Genomic DNA, 26,154 nt, shown 5'->3' on the forward strand with positions numbered 1-26,154 from the left:
AGGTGACTTCTTTCACATTTGCATAGTCACTAGACAGAGGTAACGCTACATTAGTTGCACCACGCGAGCTTTATCCGTGGTACTGCCGGAGAGCCCCTTTTCAGTGTGATTAGTGCTGTGGATAAAGAAATGTTTACAGGCCACAAAGCCACAGCGAATGCCTCAGACACAATCTACAGAGCAGCGCTGCGTCCTTAATGTTGTTTGTTTAAACAATCTGATGCAATAGCCTGTATAATCCTCTCCCATTAACTGTGGGCAGGATCTGTAAATACATCACTGCCGGGAGTAGAATATATTATATGGCCAAGGTCTTCACCTTACATCACAATCTGCTGATGTAATCAAGGCCCCTAATCACCTGGCTTCGAGTTCATCACAAGGGTGATTATCCTGGATGGGCCTGACCTAATCAGGTGAGTCCTTTACAAGAGGGTCTAGGATCAGAAACTGAAGAAGTCAGAGATTCAAAGCAGCACGGAATTTCTCCTGCTGACTTTAAAAAAGCAAAGGACCACATTGTAGAAAAGGTCACACGGCAGGGGATGGCAGGACACCTCTAGGTAATGAGGGCCTCTGTCCTATACCTACAAAGAATAGAATTCTGCCCGACAACCAATAAGCACGGAGGGGGAGCTCAGCTTTCAGATGAATCCACAGCTGCTAGCCTGAGTTCCACCTGGCCAGACCCTGAGCAGAGGACCCAGTGAAGCCATGCCCAGATTTCTGACCCCAGAAACCATGCGCTCATAAGTGGGTGCAGTGTTAAGCCTCTAAGTTTGTGATAACATGTTACTCAGCTATAGAATATGAAAACAGGAAATATGGGCCCACGTTGCAGAAATAATCTGTTGCTAACAGAACTCACAGGGCTCTGTTTTCAGCCGTCCGTGAAAATTCCAACCAAGCCACACACAAATGTTAGAAAAGATACTTGTTTATTTGTTTCCCAGACAGTTAGGTCCTGAAAGCATTGCTTCAAGGTCCCTCGTTTCAACCCTCTGTAAGCTTCCAGGCTTCACATGCTGCATGGGAGTGTGGATGGTGCGAGGAAAGGCATCAGTGCCCTCAGCCAACTGAGCTCAGCCGGGAGCTTCTGGTGCCCCCGCCCCCCACCACACCTGGAGAACAGAAGCCACCATTCGCTGTGAGGGGAAGGGTGTTAAATGCTGGTTGGATTTCGGGTCAGGAAGCCTAAAAGAGCAGTGCTGGCCTATTTACAAAAGAGCAGACAATTTATATAAAGAAAGCTTCATGAGATCTCGCTAGGTATTTTATTGTTATAAGCATGGACAGGACGCAGAGCTGTATGCTGGCGTACTCTTGCGACATGATTTAATATCCCAAGTCATACTGTTAGAAACCTATAGCATCTCATTCCAAAGCTAACGTCTTTCAAATGATGAGACACTATTTTCATTGACTTTTTAAAAAACACCTAAGAGGGCACCTGGGTGGCTCAGATGGTTAAGCGTCTGCCTTCGGCTCAGGTCATGATCCCGGGGTCCTGGGATCGAGTCCCACATCGGGCTCCCTGCTAAGCGGGGAGCCTGCTTCTCCCTCTTCCTCTGCCTCTGCCTCTCTCTCTCTCTTACTCTCTGACTCTCATGAATAAAAAAAATAAAAATTAAAAAATAAAAAAAAAATTAAAAAATACCTAAGAAAGATAACATCCACTGTAAGCCCCTCCTTTATTTTGGACACTCAAGGAATCAGACTTCCATTGGCCTGGGTCACGGCTCCCTTTGGGATTCTGTCTGATATCCCCTTCACGTGCCACAAATCAAATGCATTCCATCTACACTGGATTTCTGGGACCATACTTGTTTCCTTTTGTCTTCCCCAGTGGTTGTGACTTTCTGCTCCTCTCACCCCAGATAACTCCCTCCCCTGCGTCTGCACTTCCTGGTCGCTATGATCTTTCTCATCCCCATGCCACTTTTTTTTTTTTTTTTTTGACCTTCCAACACTGATCTCTCTGAAGTTCTCTAAACAAACTACAAAAGGCTAGGATTTCCTAGTGTTTCTTAATTTCTGGCCTTAGCAGCTTGTATCCTGAAAACCCCGTGGGTCTTTATTTACCTCTTTCTCCATATATAAGAAATGGGGAGGAGGGTGGCAGACGCAACTCCTTCAGGACATGGTGTGTTACACTGGACTTAACAGTATTCCCAGAGAATATTTCTGTAGCTTAGATTAATTGCTCCTTTGTGAATGCTCTCACCTCACAAGCTCTGAAGCATTAGCACAGATCCCTTTGCAAGAAACTGACTTAATAGAAGTCCTTTAATGCAAGTTAAGTTTTGGCCCATGGAACTGACTTTACCCACTGAGAGGTCAGGCACATGGGGAAGCCCTGGGCACTTTGCAAGCAGGGCAGACCACACATGTCACTTTGTACCAACATCAGAGCTGACATTCCTTCCTCCTTTTCCTCAGAAGGGGGATTGCCTTGCAATCATTGTTGATTGAGAACTAGTGAACACAGGACCAGGCAGGGTTCCTGCTTTCACGGAGTTCACAGATTCACGGACCACTCTCTTTTACAATATTGAATTCTATTTTTTATTTTAAGATATTCTTGGCCAACAGCAGTGGTTGAACTATGTACCTTGCAGTTGAGCAGAACACCAGCAAGTATGTCTCTAAGTTTTTGTTTTCATAGGCTTTCTGGAATTTGGATCTGGTGTTGTGGCTTGAAAGCTAGAAAGCACGTGCACACATATGTGTGCATGTGTGTGTGCTGGGGGTAAGGGAACGTGCCTTAGTTAATGCACGAGGGCAAAGGGCCAAATCCACATCCTATGAATGCTGCGAAGGTTCCTGCCATTAGAGAGGTTGCCTTCACAGCACAATGATTCCCAAAGGACCCCTACTGTTGTGGCTGGAAGTTCAGTGTTCCTTGTCCCATTGTTGGTTTGGAGCCCCTGCTGGGTGCTATGCTTTCTTTGGCCCATCATGTCACCCTGGCCAGGCTCACACATTGTACTGTGTAACCTCGCCTCTGTTGTCCCTGAGATTATTCCAGGAATCAGATTTGTCAAAGCCGTTCTCTCTCGAACCTCTAATTCTCATCCCATTTATCCTCCAACCTAGCCTCTGGCTCTGTCTCCTCGGTACTGAGTTCTGCCCAAAGCTGACCATCCTTGGAGAATTTTATAGCTTAATCATTTCCTTTGTGACAATTTCCTGGCAAGCGTGGGAGTAGATGTCTACGTTGTCTGTGAACGGGTAGAAACGAAGAGCGCATTTACTTGAAACACTACTAGGACTTCTATCTGCCCCACCCGTTTCTCCCCCTGAAGAAAAGAGAGGCAGGAGTAGAATTTGAAAATAAAAAATGAAAAAAAGAGAGGTTAAAGAGTTAAAATAGTGAAAGAAAACTCTTTCGAAACTCAATAAATAAAAGGTTGCTACATCGCAGCCTCGTCTGTCCCACCTTCCTGATGGTTGGATCCTTGCTGGTTCTCAGTCCTTACGAAGACCCCACGGCCCACATTCCTCAAGTAGCCCCACATTTTTATTCCGTTTCACTGTGTCTCTGGGATCAGACTTCAATTTGGAATGTATGGTTGCTGTGGCTACAGCACATGCTTAACTTTAATATGGATGCAATTTTAATAAATATTTGTATTTTTATGAAATGCACACACACACACATATGCACATAATTCACAGAGAACCAAATCCTCGGGGAAAGCTCCACCATCTGCTCATCAAGGTCAAGTGTTATTGGGAGCATAGAGTAGCCAACTGTAACATTTCATTTCAGAGGATTTCCGAGTGGTTGGAATAAACACAAATTAGACAATACAAAACTCTTACCGTATATTGGTCTTGGAACTTAGGGACTGAAAGAGCTAATACATAGGGAGCTAGACCACACACCAAGGGCCACTAAATCCACAGTAGCAACAACAGTGATAAATAACGCCATAAGATTATGAAAATCTATTCTATGATGCACAGGGAAGTACCTGGTTAAAGCTGTTAAATATAATACACGACAGTCGGGATCTGTTTCCAGTACAATATATCACATTCATATCACCTTATGTCACATTTGGCAAGTGGTGCATATAAAAAAATATATTTTTTTTGCCTTCAAAAAGTGGAACATACCAAAAGATAAGGCTTTTCTGATAAACGGTAAAAAATGTAACTAGCAGTTGGATCTGCTTAGATCTGATAAAGCACGGCTATCCCATTTCCTCTGCCTGCTCCCTCCCCTGAGCTCAAAACTTCACGTGCACCAGCATGTGTGTGTGTGTTTAGCATCAGGAGAATTATATCTCCTTCCATGAATTTCTTGTAAATATTATTATCCACTTGAAAGCATCCTGATGTTACAATTTCCTCCCAATCTCTTCCCACTGCCTTTCTAAAAAAATGTTCTCTTGTAGCTAAGAAAATACCAAGAAAATACCAAACTTTCTCCATGATTTATTTCAGTTTCTGTTTTTGAGCCATTTTTATATTCTCCATGTTGCAGTATCAGAATAATTATGTTAACATGGAAATTTTTAAAATGTGGTTCTTAATTGTTTTTCTCTATATTTTTTTTTCCTGTGTCCTTCCTTCTGAGAGTTCACTGAAGTATTTCCTGGGTACTAGCCTTGTGCTTATTATGTTAATCAAAGCTTATTTTTGTGCCCAACGTGTGAAAAGTAAAAATGTCTCTTTGAAATTCTATTTTACAATGTAGACAGGGAAGTTGGGCCTCCGGGTACTTGAGTCTCACTTAAATACTGTACACATTTAGTATCACACAAGAGGTGGGGGCTGGGGCAGCAAATAAACTTAACAATTACGTTTAGTCTGTCTTTATGAAAGAAAGCTTCTTTTCCCTAATGAAAGAGGCTCTTCAGCATCTGCTCCAGGAAGCCTGCAGAGAAAACATTTTACCCACGGCTTTGAAAGGATTTTTTTTTTCCGAGCATATCCACTGTCCTTTAAAGAAGTCACATAGGTCGTTTTTCCTGTTCTTAGTTCAGCAAGGAGTAAGCACTGGATGTGTTTTCCAGGGATGAGCTGGTTGCTTCTGGGGTGGAAACATTGTACGTTCCTGAAAAACAGAACAGCAGCTCAGGCTTACGTGCAAGACCTCACGATCACTGTGGCGTGCCCCTCTCGTGATGTGGCCCCGAGGGGGGCTCTCCCTTGAGAGCCAGGTAAGCTCGGCCACTCCTGGAAACAAACCCATGCCTGCCCCGCTCCCAAGACCCAGAAGGGCCAGAGAACAAACAAAGCCGTTGTTCTCAAGCATGCGTGGCAGCCGACAAGACAAGCACTAACTACTTCCCATCAAACCAGCAGCCGGATTTCTACATAGGACAGGGAGAACGTGAACACGGGCAGCCACCACATGCACGGGCCTGGGGACGTCGGCGTGAGGGAAGCTCCCTGGTCCCCTTGGATGGGCGTGACTTGGGGGAAGCTCCTGGGAGGGGCCCAGAGGCTGAGCTGGAAGGTGAGGGGAGGAAAGGGGGAAAAGGAAAGAAAGGAGTACAATACAAGGGAAGAAAAGGCAGGACCGGGAAAGAAGCAGAGGTCAAGGGATGCCAACAAAGGTGCAGCGGGGTGGGGGGGGGGGGTGGGCAGCCACGGTGCAACCCCAGGGGCCGGCGTCAGCAGGAGGCAGGGACTGAGCATGGGGCAAGTGGGGGCGGAGTGCTGGGCAAGGAAAGGACACAGTGCCCACCCTACCATCAGATTGGTGAGCTGCCACTGCTAACAAGGTTTCCATCACTGCCTGGGGGGCCCTTTGGGGCTGCTGACAACATAAACCAAAGTTACAGTGATTATGGGACCTCAAGCAGGCCAACACGGAGCCTCATTAACAACCCTCGAGAGGCTGTCAAATGGCAGTGACTGGAAATCTCAGGCCTTGGGACCTCAGGAGCAGAGCCCTAACTCCATCTTCAACTGGACTGACTCTGAAGCAAAGAACCCATTTTATTGCCCTTAGATTTCATAATTCTGATTCCGTAGACTCATTTTGTAGAGTTTTCACTTGGATGCAAATGGTCAGCACATTCTAGTGACATGCCGGCCAAGTGCCATGGTGGTACCGTACCCTGAAGGTTGGATCATTTCACAGCAGGCCCAAGCAGGGACGTTCCAAGGCAAAAGGATAGACCCTCCACTTTCATGAGTAATGCATCAAATCAAAGCCCCAGACACCAAGTCCTCTGGAGTTTTAACAACTGATAGGCATTCTCCGAATTTGATTTTATAGGAAAAGCCTTATTCTGGAATATTGACACATTTCTAGATTCTGCCTTTGTGAGATTTGTTCATTGTCAAGAAGATGGAAGCAGTTCTGGTGCTTATTTTCCTGGGTGTGGAGGGATGGTGGGAATAGGTTTCAACTTGCCAGGTTAGCTGAGACCTGTTGCCCAAAATCATTAACATTATTTATTTTATACCTCCAAGGTAGCGACTTAGCTGTGCATGTTCCTAATAGAATGGATAACTTCTGTGATTCCTCCTATATATATGCACAGTTTTATAAATATCAATGTGCACCACAAGCACACTCAAAAAAAAAAAGAAAAAGAAAAAGAAAAAGGAAAGAAAAAAAAGGGAGGGAACCCATAGCATGTGATCTTATAGTAGAGCTTTCTAAATCTATTTTTTGCTACACCTTAACCCATAAACATGACTTTCCTATTCCTATTTAACTTGAATAGCAAAGAGGGCGCCTGGGTGGCTCAGTTGGTTAAGCGTCTGCCTTCGACTCAGGTCATGATCTCAGGGTCCTGGGATCGAGTCCTGCAGCGGGGAGCCTGCTTCTCCCTCTGCCTGCTGCTCCCTCCCTGCTTGTATACTCTCTCTCTGTCTCTCTCAAAAGTAAATAAATAAAATCTAAAAAAAAAAAAAAAACCAAAAAAACAAACATGAATAGCAGAGAACTCTGTGTTTGACAAAGCCAGCAATTTACAGTTCTCATTTTTGTAGTTGATACAGTTTTGATAGACAGCTCTCTGCAGGCTTGTCTAGATTCTCCAAATCTTATCCTTAAGTTATTATTAGTTGCCCACCAAAGGCAGTTGCCCTCTGTACCAGCCTCCTGGTGGCTTGGGAAAATGTAAGCAAGCTCCTGTATTTGACCTCTGATCCAAATGAGGCTATTGCTGATAAATGCCTTAAAGGGGGGAGTGGGAAGGTAGGGGTGTGAGATCCCCCATCAGGGCAAATCTGTTTGAGTCAACCCAAGGTAAGTGCACTAGGAGGGACCTAGAAGTCACTACGTACCTGTTTTACCAAACAAATTGTTAAATCTTCTTGATATTGGAGAACTCATAGAAAATACAGGTGTTGATGAACCTAGGGATGTTGACTAAAAAAGAGAAGAAAGTTACAAAGCAAATGTTAAACCAAAGTCCTGTTTTTTGTAGGATGACACATTTGCTGCCCTCTACTCAGTGCCTGCATCTCTCAGTCCACTTGAAAGTGAGAGCCTGGTGGAGCGTGAATTTCTACTTCAAACAAATCAAGTAGGAGAGTCACTTTGAAACACTGGATTCACATCGGATTTAGGAAAATAACTTTCAAATACATGTTTTACTGTTCAATAGGGTTTGGTATCTTCTGACATGTGACGACAGTCAAATACGTTTGAGTGCAATAGTTATTTTCCAAAATGAACTACAGAAGATCTATTCATCATTATTCCTCACATTGTATTCTCTAGTGCCTTAAATTTCCCCAGAAGATTTCTTTTTTCCCCTTGAATTTTGGTTTTTGGCCTCCAATTGGTATTATCTGTGCTATCTGATCCCTATTTAAAGATGTGGGACAGCATCTTAATGGAAGTTCTGTGGCTGACTTTAATAGGCAGAATCGGGTACAAAGCAAAAACAGTGGAATAATAATCTATGCTGAACGTGGGTGTGGAGAGAGAGGGGTTTTCAAAAATCTCTACAAAAGGAACACTGACCTTTGAGTGCTGCGAAGACCATCTTGACAGTGAAAACTTCTTTAGCAACGCTTCCTGGACCTACAATTGTTTAAAAGAAGCCATCGTAAGTTCAATATGCTGCAATCACTGTCGACTTTTCTAGAAGCATGAAACTGTCATTGTTCTTACCTTCTGATCCCAGAGGCAGCCAAAGAGTAAAATGAATAATCCCTGAAAAAAAGAATTGGGAAGAAGGACATTTTATTCATATTCTATTGCCCAGCAAACCAAGAAATATTGTCAACCAGGCATTGAATTTGTACTACCTCTCCCATATCTGTATTTATGGAATGAGTCCAGGGGATAATAATGTTAAAAGGAATGCAGTAGGTCCACACCAGGGGACCTTAAATGTTATCATGTGAGAAGGATATTATTCTATTTCCTTCTCCTTGCCTCCTCGTGGACTGGAGGGCCTGCTGGTTGAGCTGTCGAATGCACCTTTTCTGTCTACAGTAGTGCTCACGTCATTGTGATGAGAACCTGGGGCCTGGGGTGAAATAATCAGTCCCTTGTAGTCAAGTCATGCTATACACTTCATTAGGCATGAGCCTTATAGTTTGAAGCCATGGACCCAGTAGCAGAAGTTAGGATTTGTGTGGCCTTGGCATGAGCATCTGGGACCGTGTCTCAATTTCTCCTCCTTGCCAGTTCATGGGAGCCCATGCTTACCACCCACCTGCTGGCTGAATCAGAATTAAGCATTCCCTTCCTTGCTGCCTGTACCTCTGCTAAAGCTCTTCTAACAATGTGGCTTGTATTATAGTTCGTTATGTGCTACAAGAGAACAATGAGTGTGTCTTTTTCATTTTAGTAAAATAGAGCAGAATGTCTACCTTACGTAGGGCATTCTTTCTCTCATTCTTCAGCAAATGTTCCTAGAGAACATACTATGTGGTTCATGGCATTCATTTTATTTACCAGACGGTTATCGAGCACCTACTCTGTGCCAAAGTCTTTTTTAGGTACTATTAGGGATAGAGTGGTAAAGAAGACAAATGCTATCCCTGAATTCACAAAGATAGAGCTCATTTAATGCTTGTGGAAATTAAGTGGAGAAATGATGTGGTTTAATAGTGGTATTTTCATTTAGGAGATAATAAGTGGCATCATGATAATGTTGGGTAAATAGCAAAATCCTGTGTAGAGAAGGGACTTTCCTCTTACTTGTATTATCAGGGCCTTTCGAAGTGACTCATGCATGCAGCTAAATTATAATGCAGGTGATAAGAGGTATGAGGTTCCATGGGAGCAGAGGAATGTGTCCCTTCTATCTCACTGAGTTCTTGTAATTCCCCCTCTTTAGGGCTAGGGCCTCCTCTGAACTAAAATCCTTCCCCATTCCTACCCCTGTTTGTGTTTCTATCATTAATTTTTCCCACCAGTTCAGATACTTCCTGAGAACCCTGCCCTGCAGAACTTACCTGAAAGGCATTGAGTAGTGTAAATATAATATGGAACACAGCATTGCTTCCTTGGAACACAGTGGCAAGGCCAAAGCCCCAGGTGAGCCCCAAGAGTGGCGTGAGGACCCCAATGCTCTTGCTGATCTGAAACAGGCTACTCTTCTCCTGCTTGCTTGGCTTGTCTCCAATGGAAGGTCTCAGGATCTTGGAGATGACCACAACTGTGATGGTCATGTTCACTACCACGATGATCAGCGCTGGGATGACGAAGGCCAGCAGGGCCTTAGTATCCTCCCAGTTGAGCCAGCAGGCATTCTTCCTGGTGTAGACTTCTTGGGGCTGGGTGGCCCCTACTGTGATGACTGAGATGACAAGAGGGCAGCCATAGCCAAGAGAAAATGCAATAGTCTTCTGAATGGACTTGCTTGTGTCATGCAGGATGAAAACCAGGCGGTAGAAGAGCATGAGGCCCAGAGTCAGCATCCAGAAAAAGACGCTGAGGTAGAAGAAGTGGATGAAGAAGGTGGCGGCCACACAGGCTGTCTCGTTGAGAGGGTAAAAATGGTCGTGGATGGCAGCGGCCACAATGAACCAGATGTCAGCCACCAGAAGGGAGGCGGCAATGTTCACTATGCAGATGTGGCGCATATAGGAAGTCCGATTCTTGGTTACTGATTTCCACACCACGGCTTCCACCACTAGACAGGCTGCTAAGCTCAAGATGGAAAAGCACAACCCAATGTAGGAAATGATATCCAGTAGTATTTCCAGGAGGGAACCAGGGTATGGAGAGTCAGGGGACATGAGGATGGAGAACGATGTGAGGTGGTCACAGATGCAGGAGACACTGTCCCCATCGACTCTGTTCACATAACACCCACTACTATCCCACCCCCCTGTGTAGTTGGCAAGGTTGAAATTCCAGAAGACACACTGTGGTACTCCACCTGAAGGGTTGATGTTCTTAAAAGTCATCGAAATCCGGAATGGCAGGGTTATATTGTGGCTGACAGTAGTCGTCATCACTAAGCTGTTTGCAACGTTCTTTTCTTGCCCATCCTGAGTGAGGATGGTTTTAAGAGTTGGGAAAGCGACAGTGACAACAGACGAACCCCACTGCAGGCTTCCCAGCTCGCACTTGTCAATGGCCACATTGCCCCAGAGGTCCAAGTCCGAGAAAACAAAGTTCTGTTTGTAGGTTTTTGGAGGGCCAGGTTTTATTACCATGCTCCTCATCTGCACATTCGTTTGGTTGATAGACAAAAAAGTGCTATCTTCAGACTGTAATGCTCGGGAAAATCTTTCTACTGAATCCAGGAGCTGTGAGCTCTGGTTGGTCTGTTGCTGTTGGAACACCTTCCAGGTACTCAACATGGGCTTGCTGAGGATGGTGTTAACCGTAGAGAGAACGTTCTGTAATTGACATGGCATGGGGTCAAACCAACCAAATTCTTTCAATCATAAAAGAGAGAAAAAGTAACATCTCCATGGAAACTGGTTGCATGGGTAAGAGGAAAAGAGAAGAGAAAAATGAGGCATCACAGGCTATGGGGATCTGTGTCCCTCCTTCTTACGGCAGGGAGTTAGCAGAGGATGCATCCCCAAGGCTACGAGACCTCATCAAACATTGACCAAGTACTGCGCCCCGCCCCCCCCACCGCCAAGGCCAATTCAGCAGGCTGGGAGAGATATGTACTCACTGTTTTATTTTATTTTAAATCTCAAGCCTGTAAAGAGTGATACTTCACCAGCAAGGGTGAAGTTGTTTCAAAAGACCCTCTCTAATGCTGAACACCAAATTGCTGGCAAAGGCATCATTCCTTTTTTTTCTTTTTGCTAAACATTTTGATTTTCTCTCCCATAAACTTGGGCTTCTCATTTTCCATTTGGACTTTCTCTCATTGTAATTTCTTTGCCCTCCTTTGCCTTGTTTTGTTCAATCTGAAACTATGAGCCTTGTAGTTTCTTGAATGGTGGTCCCCAAAAGAACATGTCCTAATACCCAGACCCTGTGAATGTGACCTTATTTTGAGAAAAGGTCTTTGTAGTTGTAATTAAGTTAAGGATCTTGAGAGGAAATCATCCCAGATTACCTAGGTGGGCCCTAAATCCAATGTCAAGTATCCTTATGAAGGACAGAAGAGGAGAAGATAAATGGAGAGGAGGAGACCACGTGAAGACAAAGGCAGAGGGTGTCCTGAGGCAGCCACAAGCCAAAGAGTGCTGGAACTACATGGAGCTGGACAAGGCAGAGAAAGTCTCCCCTGGAGACTTGGGAAGGAACGTGGTCTGGCAGACACCTTGATTTCAGACTTCTAGCTTTGAGAACCATGAGAGAATAAGTTCCTGTCATGGTAAGCCACCCACAGTATGGGAATCTGTTACACTCGCCATAGGAGGTCCACATAACCTCCTTGGACTCTTGTTCCCCAAGCTGCTTGCCAGGAGCCTCTGCCTGTGTTTGGCCACTGGGAAGCACTGGCAGGAGATGAGAGGGTAGGAGGAGAAAGAAGTTGAAATATATTTTCCTATGACCCACCGCAGTCATCCCCTCACCCCCTATACCCAGATACCATCTTCAGCACATCTTCGGTGATAGTTCTGTTGCTCCTGCTAGCAATCCCTTCTCCAAGGTTTCATTCTCCCTCTGCTGTAGGTACATTCTTTCCTCTCCTTTCCCCTTTAGTCCTCAGGGTAGTACTGGCTTCTATTTTTTTTTTTTTTCTTTTTTATCCCTGGCTTGACCTCTGTAAATATCCTTTCATTAAAGTCTCATCATTTGAACTCTTCATTTGAATTCTGGGTGACTCCTCTCAGAACGCTGAGTGCCTCAGAGTTCATGGTTAGTGCTAGACCACTGAGAATCCCACCTTATACATAATATTCTGAAAACCTTTCATTCCTGGTTTTCTTAGAAAGCAGGTAAGAATACATTCTACTTTAATGAAGAAACTAAGACGGAGATTCACTAAATAAATCTTTTTAAGATCCCCAAATGAATATTAGAAACACCCTCTGTGACCTTAAAAGCCATAGCTAACAAAGCACAAAGCATGCTATGTGACCCTAAAATCCAGAGTATTGCTCTAGAGAAGACAAAGAAGGAGCTGCAATGGGGACGAGTTGCGTTTTTTGACTACAAGTCCCAACGGGTGAAAAGAGGAGACCCAAAGCTCCTGTAAGGTCTAAACCAACTCACCGTCATCATTTCTGAATTCACTTGGGTTGGAACTGTTGAGAGCAAATCTAGGATGTTAATGATGGCTCCCAGGCTCCCAGGAAATGAGCTGACTTCATGTTTCACCTTGCCTGTGCTGACAGAAAGATCCTTCAGGTATGTGGGGAGCTTCGTATCCTGACAGGGGCTCTTGATCAAATCCTAGGAAAACAAAAGCCAACACAAACAGACAAACAAAAAACTTGCCAGTCAGTATGTCATCAAATCCTGTTGATCTACCCATGAGGAAAATTTCTTACATCTGTGGTTTCTTTTTTTTCTCCACTCCTATAAATATATCCTATAAGATAACTTATCTCTTCGTTTAATCTGTGTGCTATTCAGAATAGAATAAGACTTCACAGGTAGAAGGGGAATAGTAAAACACATATCAATCTGATGGCTAAAGGAAAAGGAAAGGAGATGTGATTCCTAGAGAACTAGATTAAAATTGAGTAAAATTATCCCTTGATGGTCTGTATGGAAGCACATTTGCTACTCTGCTTTTTCTCATCACTTACTTTGCTGACCGTTAGAAGGGTGACTCTCCATCCCAATCTTCCTGGGACAGTTCTGCTTTATATCTGCTGGCCCAATGTCATTATTACTAGCACCCTCTTTTATTTTCAAAATGTGTCCCGGTTCGGATGGCAAATTATATGGTCACCCTATCTATAATGATCCCACTTCTGTTTCCTAATTATCTAATCCCCACTTAAAATTAGAGAATGAACTCCAATTCGACCTCCTCCATAAAGAACTTTGATGAGTATTCCAACACATCGGAGTTTCTTCCTCTGACTGCCTAAATGTTTGTTATTTTTTTTTAATAAGATTTACTTATTTATTTTAGAGAGAGAGAGAGAGAGCACGAGCTGGAGGGGCAAAGGGAGAGAGAGAATCTCAAGCAGCCTCGTGCTCAGTGTGGAGCCCAATGTGGGGCTCAGTCTTACGACCCTGAGATCAGGGCCAGAGCCAAAACCAAGAGTCAGATGCTTAATGGACTGCGCCACCCAGACGCCCCTGTAAGTGTTTGTTATTTAACATACTTCACATTCATGACATTTCTACCAATGTCAGCTTGTGTTTTAATTTCAATATCTCTCCAATTAAATTATAAGCTCCTTAGCAATTTGAAACATGTTATATTCCATCTGATATAGTATAATGCCTAACATAGTATAAGTCATAAATTGGCACATAGTAGGTATTCAATAAATATATGTTGAATGGATAAATCTGATAGACCAACAGGCCCCGTTTCCACTGAAAATGTATCTAGGTATCTAGAGTTGGGACCAGGGCCCAACGTTGAGTTCAAATTATAGTATTTCTATCTTTCTCAATTAGGAAAATTCATATCACTGATGCATCCTCATCAAGGTCCAACTCAGAGGCCAAGTTTTTCAAGCAGAGCTTCCTGATTATCCTAAGCAAAATCAATGTGTATAGAACTACCCAACTGGATTATGTCCTCTAGCAACTACAATAATGCTTTGCACCTAGTAGGTATCTTAATGAATTTAGTGTAAGACAAGAGGAGAGACAGAAGATAATTAGATGAGACACAAATCAATATCACTCCTTTTCCTTAATTCTTCTTCCAAGGGTGAGAGAATTTGGAACCACTTGTCTAACAATGTCATTAACTATAAGTCTACCAGTTGCCTCTTCAGTATTTATTTATTATAACTCATGGCATTTTAGGAGTCCCTACTCTCGACAACTTAAGTATGAGGTAACATTTATTTATTTTCCCACGAAGAAAAGAAAGGAATTCTCCCCTAGTACGTGGCAGGAACCTCTCTTCTAGGTAAGAGAGGCAGGCTAGTACCATCATTCATAACTAAAGGTTCCCTCTAAAGATGGAAGAAATCTCAGACCTATAGAAGCATAAAGCCCAAGCATATATTTTTTTTTTTTTTGCACTGGTGAACCGTATTTTTTATGTATCTCCTCCTTGTGAAAAGATTAGAGCTACTTGCTTGATACCCAGATTATTCAAAGGAGAGTGGTAAGAGAAGATAATTCCACCTGCACCTTGGAGGTAATAGGAACAAGGCACTGAGAAGTCAAGGTCAAGGTATACAGCTGGTCCCAGAGTAGAATACATATTTTGTTGTCTCCACATTTGTACTTAAGTAAAATGTAAAGCATTTCTAGGATTGCGTCTTCTTTGGAAATAAATAAATAAAAGTAGCTTTGGGAGCAACACAAACCAGCCCGAGGCCCATTTGCTGAAAAATATGGATAAGCTAGACCCACCTCCCCACCAAGAGCTCGGAGTCAAAGATTTAAGGATCACCTTGGCCAGCTGGAGCAGACTATTTATTGGGGCAGAGATGCAGTCATTTTTCTTCACCTCCCAGTGGGAGCCTACACATTTGTAAGTCATGACCCCGCCAGTGGGACCTCCAGGGCCGCTGGGTACGTTTGAGAACTGGCATAGTTTCTGGATGACTTTCCCAGGCTCCCCAACACCTATTGTGGGATCTCGGCACATGATCTTCTCTCCTGCATTGGAAACACGGAAATAAAAGGGACAATTTGAAAGGAGGAGAAAAGATAGTCAAAATAGGGTCTGGCCTAGCTGTTTGTTGCTGTTTGAATTTATTTTTCTCTTTAGTTTCTGTGACCTTTTCAGAGTTACCCACTTTCTTTATTTCACACCTGATTTTCCAAAGCCCCTTTTAGTGCTTTTGACACAAATCTGACTTTCACCTGCACTTGCTTTTCCTAACAGAATTTATTTCCTCTATGCCTCATCCCCACCTCTAATCCCTGAGAATATTCTCTCTGCTGCTGCCTGTAAAATCTAACCCACAGAAAAAATCACGAGAGTTTAATGTGTGCTCAGCCAGATAAGAGATAATCAGGTTACCAGGAATCTCAGGGACAAAATGCCTTAATCCAAGGGATTCTCAACTCCAGCATATTTGAATCACCTGGGGAGCTCAGAAAATACCAATGTCCTGGTTTACTCCAGCCCAAACAAATAAGAACCCCTCGGGGCTGGGATTTAGGCATTGGCTGTGTTTTTAACTTTCCCCGGTGATTCCAGCATGCAGCCAAGGTTGAGAAGCACTGCCTTAATTCACACATATAATTAATAATGGGAATTCCAGGTACCCATGACCTGAATATTCTAAGCAATATTTGTAAATGTTTGTTCCTTCTGGCTTCCCTTAGAGGTGACTCTATTTCATGTCTATTCAAGACCAGATCTGAATGGGAAAATGACATTTGTTGCAGAATCTCTGATCTTCCGGGGACCTTGATTCTCTGGTGATAAGATCCCTTTCTCACCAACTTACAAATTTAACATTAATTGAGTTCTCAATCATTGTATAAAATCTTGAAGTACGTAAGTAATTTCTTACTAGGAAAAGGAAGAGGAATCAGACCTCGTATGAGGAAAGAGAAGAACAAAGATAAATGGGTGAAGATGGCGGCGTGAGGGACAGTGAAGAAGTGGTCTTGGCTGCCTCCAGAAGAGGTGTTCTTTGTAGGGTCAGGAGACAGTAACTCAGAGAGACAAGGAACTCTAAATTGCTTCCTACCTTGGTGTCCAGGGCTCAGTTACCAACACATATTCTCATATACCACAAATCATTCAGTAAACCCAAACATGAGTTGTGATAGAGCCATGAATCCTTCGGATATCAGAGGTCCTATTACAGACAAGATTTCTGGAGGAGGGGTTTGCTTCTGGTGGAAGCCCAGGACCACCCTTTATTCACTTGCCTCTCTGCTGCTCCTGAGGAGAGCTCTTGGTCCTGGGCTATTACAGAAAGGGCCATAAACCATGACCTCCTACCTTGAAAATATTATGCGGGGGGATATTGGCTCAGTCATGACAAAGGATGGGAAAGATGGTTGCCTTACTTTTTAGATTAATTCTTTTCATGTAGCCCTGTCTAGTGGGGACACCCTTCCTTGGCTGAAACCTCAAAGGGGTCTCAGCCTCATAAAGACACTATGCACTGCCCAGTCCAGTGCTTTGCCTCTCCGACTCCTCAGAAATAGGGCTTCATCCGCAAGACTTTCTTGATTACTTCCTCCGCACTATCACCAGCAGAGTGAAACCCGGCAGCCTCTTCTGCCTGCCCACACGGTCTCTAGTTCAGCCCTTACCACATTAGATGTGATCACATTTTTTATCACACCCATCTTTCCCCTACACCTGAGGCTAATCCCCATGGCTTAGCTGTTGTTGTTGTTGTTGTTATTGTTGTTTTCCAGACCCTCTACCCTTAGCCCAAGGCTTGCCACATGAAGGTGCTCAACATCTATTTATTGAAGGGATGCATGAGGGAGTGAATGAATAAATGAATCCCTGCTCATGACTATCACATTTAAAAAAAAAATTCAAATGCTCTTACCAGGAACCAGGTTAAGCTTCATAGATGAGCTCCGGACTGAATTATTAGCAGCATTGGTAAAGTGACAAAATATGTCCAGCTTTTTTGGACACCTGGAAACTGAGCTTGCCATGAAATTGTATTTGTAACACACTTGCTTTCCTTTAACTTCTTTTTCTGAGATAGAATTATTAAAAGAATCAAGTCACAAGATGAGTCTCCAAAGCACACATTTTGTTAAACTGATCCACTATGGATAATGTGTCCAAACTTTTCCAAGGCATGTGCCACATTCATTTCTGATGTGGTTTTAAAAATGCCCCAGCCAAGAAGTAAGTCAGCCCACACTTACCCGGTGCTCGCCTAACATTTACCTCCACCATTCATGACTCCAAATCTGTTCCCCGTACAGTTTGGACAATCCGAATGCCTTTCATCATCCCTCTCCTCCCTCTGCCTATCCAAATCCCATCATGCCCTGTGCATTTTTCCTGTCCTGCCTTCACCTCATTGGGTTAGCATCACCTTTTTATGGGTCTGTCTCCTCCATTAGACCATAAAGTCTTAGAGAGAAGGTACCTGGTCCTATTTATCATTGTATCTCCCAATGCCTAGCTCAGTATTTGGCACATACAGAGCACTGAATGCATGCATGTTAAACATGGAATGTTGAAATGCTTAAATACTCCAGTACTGGGATGGATTCTATATCCTCCTATCACCCAGCCTTCTCTAAATCCTCATCTCTACTGGCTCCTGCTTTTCTGAACTTCCAGTGTTCTTTTGATCTGCATTGCTCATTTTGGAAACTTAACATTACATGAATCATCCTTTATGACATGAGCCCTTCCAGCTAGATAGTAATACATGTGCCCCAACTCTTGTGTCCCCTTTTCATTGCCTACTATGGTGTTTTGCATTGAGTGTGTCCCCACAAATGGTTGTTCAAAGAATGAATAAGCTTGTAAATCCCTCATGAAGGTGTCTCTGTGTTGAGATTTGGAGTTGTGAGCTCATATTAGGTTCACCTTAATCTGTAGGAATCCTGAGGTATCTGGATTGAGGTACATTCTACCTTAGAGGATTCGAATTTTTTTTTTTTTTTTTTTTTTTTTTTTGGCCAGGTACCATTGGGTGTTACTCATGGACCACTTTACGTTAGTTACTCCTCAGCTTGGAGTCCCGGGCCATGGAGGCAATATAAATTCAAACCCAAACCTGAGTGAGGGCAGGACAGTTGTAATTCTCTGGGGAAATTTTTGTCCACCTGGAGATGAGGCCAAGCTCTTAACTCTGGCAGACAAATTTTGTTTTTCTACTTATCCTCTTCCTGAGTGAGCATGTCACCCTTTGAGGGTCCTGACATTGTGCTGGTGACATGGGGTGCCTTAATCACTGCATAGGGAACAAGGCCTTTCTTTCATGCCCTTCAGAGCCTTAAAACCCAAGGTTCTGGGACGCCTGGTGGCTCAGTGAGGTAAGCATCTGACTTTGGCTCAGGTCATGATCCCGGGGTCCTGGGCGCAAATCCCACGTCAGGCTCCCTGCTCAGCCGGGAGTCTGCTTCTCCCTCTTCCTCTGCCCCTCCCCCTGCTTGTGCTGTCTCTCTAGCTCTCTCTCAAATAAATGAATAAAATCTTTAGTAAAAAAACCCCAAGGTTCTGGGTTTCTCATACTGGTCGATGCCCTCAGAAAAGCCCCAGCAGTAGCTAAAGCATTTCTATTTTTCTTTTTCTTTATGTTTTTGGCCCTTGGGTATTTCTCTCACTTTCTTGGATGCTCAGCTGTGCATTTAAAAGGATTTCTGTGGTGTTTTTATAGCATGCTGATTCATAGCACGGAGGGAGGGACCACCAGAATACCTGATACACTGAGGAAGCAGAAGGCCTGTGGAGATGTCTTAACACTGTCTTCGACAGCTTCCACTAAAACCCATGGGCTCCACCCTCACAGACCCTCAAATTCTGCCACAAACCCACAAGCCACGGCCACATAACAAAACAGAAGATAATAAAAGTTCATGAGGTTCCCTCTGTTACATTCTCTCTCTGATGCAATCCTCATGTCTGTTTACCGCTGTTTTAAGACTCCACATGAATGAAATATGTCCTCACAATACAGCAATTAGTGTCTTACCGGCAAGAAAGGATAAGGAATCCATTTGGAAAGTTACTTTGTAGTCTTCATCCTCCTCAATGCAGCACCTGAAGTGATGGGAACCTTTGCATGCAACTGTAGCCTCCAGAGGATCCACCATGATGTCTGGCTCTAGGGGCAGTGGGTGAACGGTCACATCTTTCGTCGCAACACTATACGAATTCTTATATCTAAATATGCAATGATAGGTTCCTGTGTGGAAGGAAATAAAAATGAGATAGAATGTGATCACTGCTCCAAAAAGCATTGGCTAGGAAGTTTAAGAAGAGGCTTACTTTTCCCTGTCAAGCATGGGCAAGGGCACATCACACCTTCTTGGACACTGGACGAGAACATGTTTGATCAACTCTCCTTCCGGGTTATCTATGTATCTGAAGGACTAACCCATTGCCTAAATATTCACTTACTTTTAAGTAAAATTAAGTGGCTTATCTAAAGTTACACAGCCTGTTAGGTGTGGAATTGTATTTCTTTCCTTTTTTTTTTTTTTAAAAAATATTTATTTATTTATTTAAATAATCTCTACACCCTACGTGGGGCTTGAACTCCAGACCCCAAGATCAAGAGTTGCATGCTCTACCAGCTGAGCCAGCCAGGCATCCCAGGAATTGCATTTCAAACCAGGTTCCCAACACTTACTCCAAGGCTCTTTCATTAACCCAGGGGGGAAAATGGGACTTTTGGTGTGTGCTGGGCTGAGGAGTTCTTCGAAGACAGTTGCCAGCCAGCTGGAGCTCTGTGGTGGTGGGACGTTCCCTCACTCCATCTGTAAGTGAGTAGACATTCCGGTTCCCGGGCACCATCACACCATCAAAGCATGTGGAAGGGGTAGGCTGAAATCCTTGAGAGAGCTTCCCCTGTGGACCCCAGAGTTGGATGTCTAATGTCTGACTCCCATTTAGTAAAGTCTAAAGATGAGAGGCTGGCTGGCCTTTCTGGAGGACAGAGGAAAGGCTTCAGCAAGAGTAGCCTGTGCACCCATGCTTGGTGAGGCAGAGTAGGCTGAGCGCGGTCTTTGGGTCAAGCTTCTAGAGAGGACCTTATCCCAGTGGTCTTTATGCAAGGGTCCATCAGAGGATGAGCCACCACCTGAACAGCTGCCATGGGGACAGTACAGGAAGATTATAACGGCACCTACAGTTGAGTAAGACCCTTTGACTTTCTCTACATTCCTTCTCTTTGCCCCAGCTCTGGAGGAACCAGAGCAGCAACTTAGCCAGAGGGAAAACAGGTAGAACAAGGACAGAGAACAAACCTCCTTCTCTTTCTGTTGGGAGGAATGGAAATGTAGCTTCAATATAAATAAAAGTGTAGTTAATTTAGATGAGAACGGATTTTTCTTAGTGCCCGAGTATGGGACTGTTAAAGAGTTTATGCTCCTGGAAACGTTACGGCTCCTCCTCAGTTATGGCTCCTCAGGAGGAAAGAGCAATTGGACAGAGTATGTGTAAGCCCAGCACGGGAGAAAAATACTTCATCTTCTGACTGTATGCTACCAAGTGAGGTGGTTTTAAAAATGCCCCCAGCCAAGGCCAGCCACAGAGTGACTAGTTATTTCTATAATGTTGCCTAGGCCTTATATGAACAAATAAAGACCTAGGACTCGTAGGACCTGGACTGATTTAACTTATAGTTAATGAAAGCCTTCAGAGTGAAGTGGTCAAGGGTTGGCCAGACAGTCTCCATTTCACCCTGGCTCTGCCATTTACCAGGTGTATAACCTCAGATATTTTACTTACCCTCACTGGGCCTCAGTTTCTTCACCTGTAAAATGGGGACACTAATAACCCCCACTGTCCTCTAGGTTTATTGTTTTAAATGAACTAACCCACTCAAACACTTAGCATGATGCCTATCACATATGAAGGGCTCAATACATGTCAGTTATTATTGCAGCAATTCTATCAAATCCTTTTTTTCCCTCCAAATTTCTTTCCAACATGAATAACGTATAGAGATAAATACAAAATACAAGTGTTCCTTTCTTTGGAAGCAGGCATATAAATCCTTTACCTAGATTTTTTTAATATCACAACTGGGTGAAAAAGTCCTAAAAGTCTGGTAAAACTACTTTTAAAAATGATCCTCTTGGGGTGCCTGGGTGGCTTAGTTAGGCAAGTGTCCGACTCTTGGTGTCCCACTCTAGGTCGTGAGATCAAACCCGGCGTGGGGCTCCGCACTCAGTGGGGAGTCTGCTTGGGATTCTCTCTCCCATTCCCTGCCCCTCCCGCTTGTGCTCTCTCTCTCTCTCTAAAATAAATAAATACATCTTTAAAAATAAACAGCAAAACAATCCTCTTAACTTCATGGCAAGAGCACAGGTTCCTGAATCGGAGAACCCAGTTCCAGTCCTGACTCTGCACCTTGAGATGCAGGAGCCTGGGAGCATTTGTTATTCTCTCTGAGCCTCTATTTCCACATCTGTACAATGGAGATTGCGACACCTTCCCCTAAAGAGCTCTTGCATGAAGTGTGGTGGCGCAGGCACATCCCGGGGCAGCCCCTGCAGAGATGGTCCCTCTTACAGGGTGTTCCCAGGGGCCCCGGGGCAGCATGGCAGCAGAGGGTCTGGGGTCTCGCACCTACCGTTCCATTCCCGGGTCGCGATCTTCACTCTCAGCACCGACTCTGCTCCAGCAGCAGACCTCCTCGTGGTATAAAACTTTTGGTGTATTTTAATTCCAGCAGAAGTGTTCCAGTAAACCTCATCATAGTTACTCACATCGCTGATGCACTTTATGGAAAAGTTTTGTCCCTCAGAAACAGAAATTGGGTCCGGGGTTATTGTTAGGTTGGCTGAAAGAACGCACACAGAACGGACAAAAGAAAAACCAACAACAAGCACAAGGTTTAGTCGTTCTGGTGACATCGACACAGGAGTGAAATTTAAGACAGAGGCAGAGAGCATGGGCCGTCCTGACTCCACTGGTGTCAATGTGGGATGGGTACCTTGCGGCTCCTGGGCTTTCTTTGTTTCTACGCTGTTCCCGGTGGTGCTCTCAACTGTACTCATTTCCATCTCCTGCCTTGGGAACTCGTGCACTTCCCCTTTGTGGCTGGGATTATCTCCTGATGATTGGCAGGGCAGAAGGTTGCAAACTTAGGGCTGTTGACTTAACCCAAGCTCCCCTCCAACCTTTTCCGTGCCAAATGGCTCTGTTCTTGTAACAATGCCATTCTCTACTCTTTTAAAACACGTTTTAAATAATACCACGTTGTATTTTAATTTCTCTCTTTCTATATCTCTTCTTCATAAACATGTGAACCCCTCAAGAGCAGGACTCTCTTTTCTGTGTCTTTGCATTCCCCAGGACTTAGCACAGTACACAGTCAATACTTACTAAGCCAAAGAGTGATTTCTGGAACAACATTTGAAGTACAGGAATGGTAGAATGTATTGCCCAAATAATTATACCAGGACTGTCTCAGGCAGACTGGGAGGGATAGGCACCTTAACTCTAAGTCTCTCTACATTTACTCCTCCTTATGAGAATGTCCTCATACGTTCATGAGGAATTATTCATCAAAAATGTTAACAAGACCCTTACAAAGGTAAGAGCTTATAGGAACAGTTCACTTTTTCTGGCCTCTGCTTCTATCTTTCTACCCCTCTTTGAGCATGTCATTGATTTTTCAAAATGCCATTCCCTTTTATCTCCTAGGGGTGAACAGTTTCATGCCTTGAGCCCACTGACGTCAGCCTGCTCTTCCCAACAGTGTCAAATCTTGCCCTTCGTCACAACCAATAGAAATCAGGCCTTTCCATAGTGCCCCTTAGAAGCTGGGATCCCAATGTCCAGATACAGTCCCCCGGTCGCATAAGCATGGATTGCTGTGCCCCTCCCATGGGCCTCACTGGCTGTAGGGATCTGGTGTAGAGATGCCTTTCTAAGGTTGGGTGGTTTCTGAGAGTGGAAAGGGAGAGGCTCATGGAACCCTGAATCTGCTCCTCTTGATTCTCAGACGAGGTCCAAACTACCGGACCAGTGGTTTTCAGTGAAGGCTAAACACGTTTCTATGACAACCAAAAGCCCACCTAATCAATACAACTCTGAGTCGAAACCTGAAGTGTACAACTGCTCTCACTACAGAAAGTTGCAAATTGCTCGAAAGACCCACTAGCTCGTCTATGGTGATAATGTTTTCAGGTAAGCATCATCTTGATCTTTGTAAAAACGCTAAGTCATGAGAGTAGCAAGTGTGAACAAGAGTCATCGGTAGCGTTGATATGAGCCTTTCTCCAAATTGTTCAAGGGCGTCGGATGATTGACCTGAGTAGTTCATTTTTTTGTAAGATGGGGAGAAAAACAACACGTGTGAGTGTCCCATTTTTGCAGACGGGGTGAAGTCAGAATGTTTTATTACATGAGGAGAAGAAATGACACTTTTGAAAAGAGGCCTAACTCATTCGAAAGCTTTTAGTCAAAAAGATTAAAAAACACTCAAGGCAACTGTAAAATGACCACAAAGTATCTGATTATTAAAGCTTCCTGCAGCGTTCTCTCTAGAAGAGGTGGAGTGGGAGGGGAGGAGGGCAGAGCGGGTCTTCGCCGGCTGGTGGTGGGCCGTGCGCCAGGCTACTGGCGTGCAAGGGAGGATGGGATCACGGGAGGAAAGGGGAAAATTGGGGGCATCACCCTCGACATAAATTCAATGCTTAAACAGAACTAATCCGAGAGTGCCTTCTCAGTGCCAGGAGGACCTTCCCTTCCCTGCAGCCCTGGGTCCCCAGCCCTATCCTTCTTTCTTCTAAAGGCTTCCTCTGAATTCAAATGGGCAAGAGGGACATCCCCCTCTGTCGCCCACTTGTGATTGACCCCAGCCACGCTCCCGCTAGCTCAGAGATATTCCCAGGGGATTGACAGCCCTGGCTTGAGGTGCAAGGCTAAAGATCGTAGTGAAGGAGTCCTTACCCACAGAGGTGAATGTCACTTCTATGTTCTTGCTGCCTCTGGCCCCGTGGCTGCTGACGAACTCGCACGCATAGACAACCGTTGTTCCAGCCGACCCGCTGGGACACTGAGTCCCGTCCGCCCTGAGGGTGTACCTGCTGCAGCCGGACTCTAGGTCAGTTTCAGGGTTGCCTGCAATGACATAAGTAGTTCTTTTACTGTCACATTTGGCTGACTATTCGATTTAGGGGCAAAGAGGTCCCATCAGTGAAAAGGAGTCATTATTTAAATCCGATTTCTTCTCTTTGGAGAGGGAGGATTGTACGGTGGTTAGGTCTGCAGACTTGGGAGCCAGGTTGCCTCGCTGCAGATCCCAAACTACCACTTACTAGTGGGGTAGGGTTGGAAAAGTCACTCAACTGCTCTGTGCTTCAGTTTCTCCACATGGAAAATGGGGACGACTAATCATAGCTATAACCCCGGATCGTAGTCAGGTCAAAGGAGTTAAGATACAGGGACACTTAGAACGGCACCTGGTTGGGCCGGCCCCTCACACAGACCATTAGTGATGGTCGCTGGGGCAGGAAAAATAAAAAATTTTAAAAAAAAGAGAGAGAGAGAAGTAAGGTGTTTGGATATGATTTCAACTGCAAGGAAAAAAGATGTCAGATTATTTAAACCATTATTATTGAAAGGAGAAAGAAGCCTTCTTCCTTCTTCTTCCCGTTGATGCTTACTTATCTTTTGAGGCCCAGCTTTACCGTCAAACTGATGTGCAAGACAATGAGTTTTCAGAATGAATAATATAGAGAGACGTACAGAAGAAATGATAATGCATAGTAGAGAGGAAACCTCTAAGCCACTCAATACAGTATGGAGGGTGAAGGAGGGGAGTTTTCTTTGAGAGACTAGGGAAGACTTCAGAGAGGAACAGAGGTTTGCTCTAGGTCTTGAAAGACAGAAATGGTGGCTGGAGTGTTCTGGGGTGCGGTTGTATGTGTGACTCAGTACCCCTTGGAGGATGTGGTGTTCCAGTAGCCTGCTTCGGGAGCTGGAGCTGGGTGGGGAGGGGGAGGGTAAAAAGCCCCTAATCCCATTCACAACTCAAGTGGCTCCACTATGGCCTGCTTTGCATATCAGACTTTGGTTCTTGACCAGAGTGGTTTTGTCCTCCTGGGGGATATTTGGCATTCTTCAGAGACAGTACTGATTGTTACAAGTGGGGGTTCTACTGGTATCTAGTGAACAGAGGCCAAGGATGCCGATAAACATCCTACAATGCCCAGAACAGCTCCCCTCAGCAAAGAATTATCCAGCCCCAAATGTCACTAGTGCTGAAGCTGAGGTTTTGCTTGAAAAAAGATTTGTACAGTGAAGTCAGAAAACCACTGGTTCAAACAAAAGCACAGAATCTGTGGCTTGCTGTTCAGGAGACAAACAGTGGGGGTGGGGGGAATGGGGGGGCTACATTGTTCTGTGAGGCTGACACTTGTAGGTCCAGAAAGCCTCCAAAGAGATGGTAAACTCGGAAAACAAAAGCAAGATCTCTGATTGGCAGCATTCACATTGCACTTCATCTAGTACCCCAGCACCCCAGCACCCCGGGGCTCTGCCCCTCAGGGTCCTGCTCTAGAAGGTACTGAATGCAGCTAGTAAATTGGTGTTGGGCTTTCTGGAGAAGAGATGACATGTGATCACAAGTTTGCTTCTCAAGGCTAGATACTCTCCACAGAAGATTTGCCACCACACTGTGGAAAAGTGAGGGGATGGGTTTTAAAGGTATCATCATTATCAGAAAACAGTTCTTGTGGCAGACTCAGTGTATTCAACTCTGTCTTAAATGTTTACATTTATCATCATGGTTTTTTTTCTCCCCACAAAAGCTTTGCAAAAATGGGTACCATTATCACTATTTAACAGACAAAAGTGGGATCAGTGAGGTGACCCAGCTGGGCACGCCCGTGGCAGAGCCGTGATGTGGCTTTTCAGGACTAAGTATTGTCTTCCTGGAGAGCACTTGGCTCACGTTCCTTTTTTTTTTTCTTTTGTACAATTCCATGGGCATTCCCACAAGTAGAGGAATCACTATTTAAAATCGGATTTAGCCGTGGCTCATTAGGAACACGCAGAGAAACACCCAGGAGGAGAAAGAACAAGG

General features: G+C 44.4%; 1 protein-coding gene and 1 long non-coding RNA gene across 11 annotated transcripts in view; one reads left to right on the plus strand and one right to left on the minus strand.

Moving 5' to 3' along the window:
- Positions 1-921: 921 nt before the first annotated feature.
- The window catches only part of ADGRF5 (adhesion G protein-coupled receptor F5), a 102,279-nt gene continuing 77,046 nt past the window's right edge, over positions 922-26,154 (minus strand). For 6 of the 10 annotated variants that reach the window (XM_045866986.3, XM_045866990.3, XM_045866988.3 and 3 more), the window contains 12 exons: positions 24,018-24,188; positions 22,054-22,173; positions 21,691-21,900; positions 19,084-19,296; positions 16,969-17,124; positions 14,892-15,100; positions 12,569-12,748; positions 9,388-10,782; positions 8,093-8,134; positions 7,943-8,002; positions 7,258-7,342; positions 922-5,065 (listed from right to left, as the gene is read on the minus strand). In XM_045866986.3, coding sequence (XP_045722942.1) covers positions 4,986-5,065; positions 7,258-7,342; positions 7,943-8,002; positions 8,093-8,134; positions 9,388-10,782; positions 12,569-12,748; positions 14,892-15,100; positions 16,969-17,124; positions 19,084-19,296; positions 21,691-21,900; positions 22,054-22,173; positions 24,018-24,188 — 2,921 coding nt within the window. In that variant the 3' untranslated portion in view covers positions 922-4,985. Of the gene's footprint in view, positions 5,066-5,706; positions 5,774-7,257; positions 7,343-7,942; positions 8,003-8,092; positions 8,135-9,387; positions 10,783-12,568; positions 12,749-14,891; positions 15,101-16,968; positions 17,125-19,083; positions 19,297-21,690; positions 21,901-22,053; positions 22,174-24,017; positions 24,189-26,154 lie in introns of all 10 variants that reach the window. The other 4 variants (XM_045866996.3, XM_045866995.3, XM_045866991.3 and 1 more) reach the window with 3 other exon arrangements.
- Positions 5,052-10,134, plus strand: LOC135365562 (uncharacterized). Its single transcript, XR_010413641.1, has 2 exons — positions 5,052-5,171; positions 7,401-10,134. It is a non-coding gene; the product is annotated as an uncharacterized LOC135365562 (long non-coding RNA).

The sequence above is a fragment of the Mirounga angustirostris genome, unplaced genomic scaffold (genome assembly GCF_029215605.1).
Source record: "Mirounga angustirostris isolate CCGP_5_RB_7025 unplaced genomic scaffold, mMirAng1.0.hap1 SCAF_8, whole genome shotgun sequence".
In the NCBI taxonomy this organism is placed as follows: Eukaryota; Metazoa; Chordata; class Mammalia; order Carnivora; family Phocidae; genus Mirounga; species Mirounga angustirostris.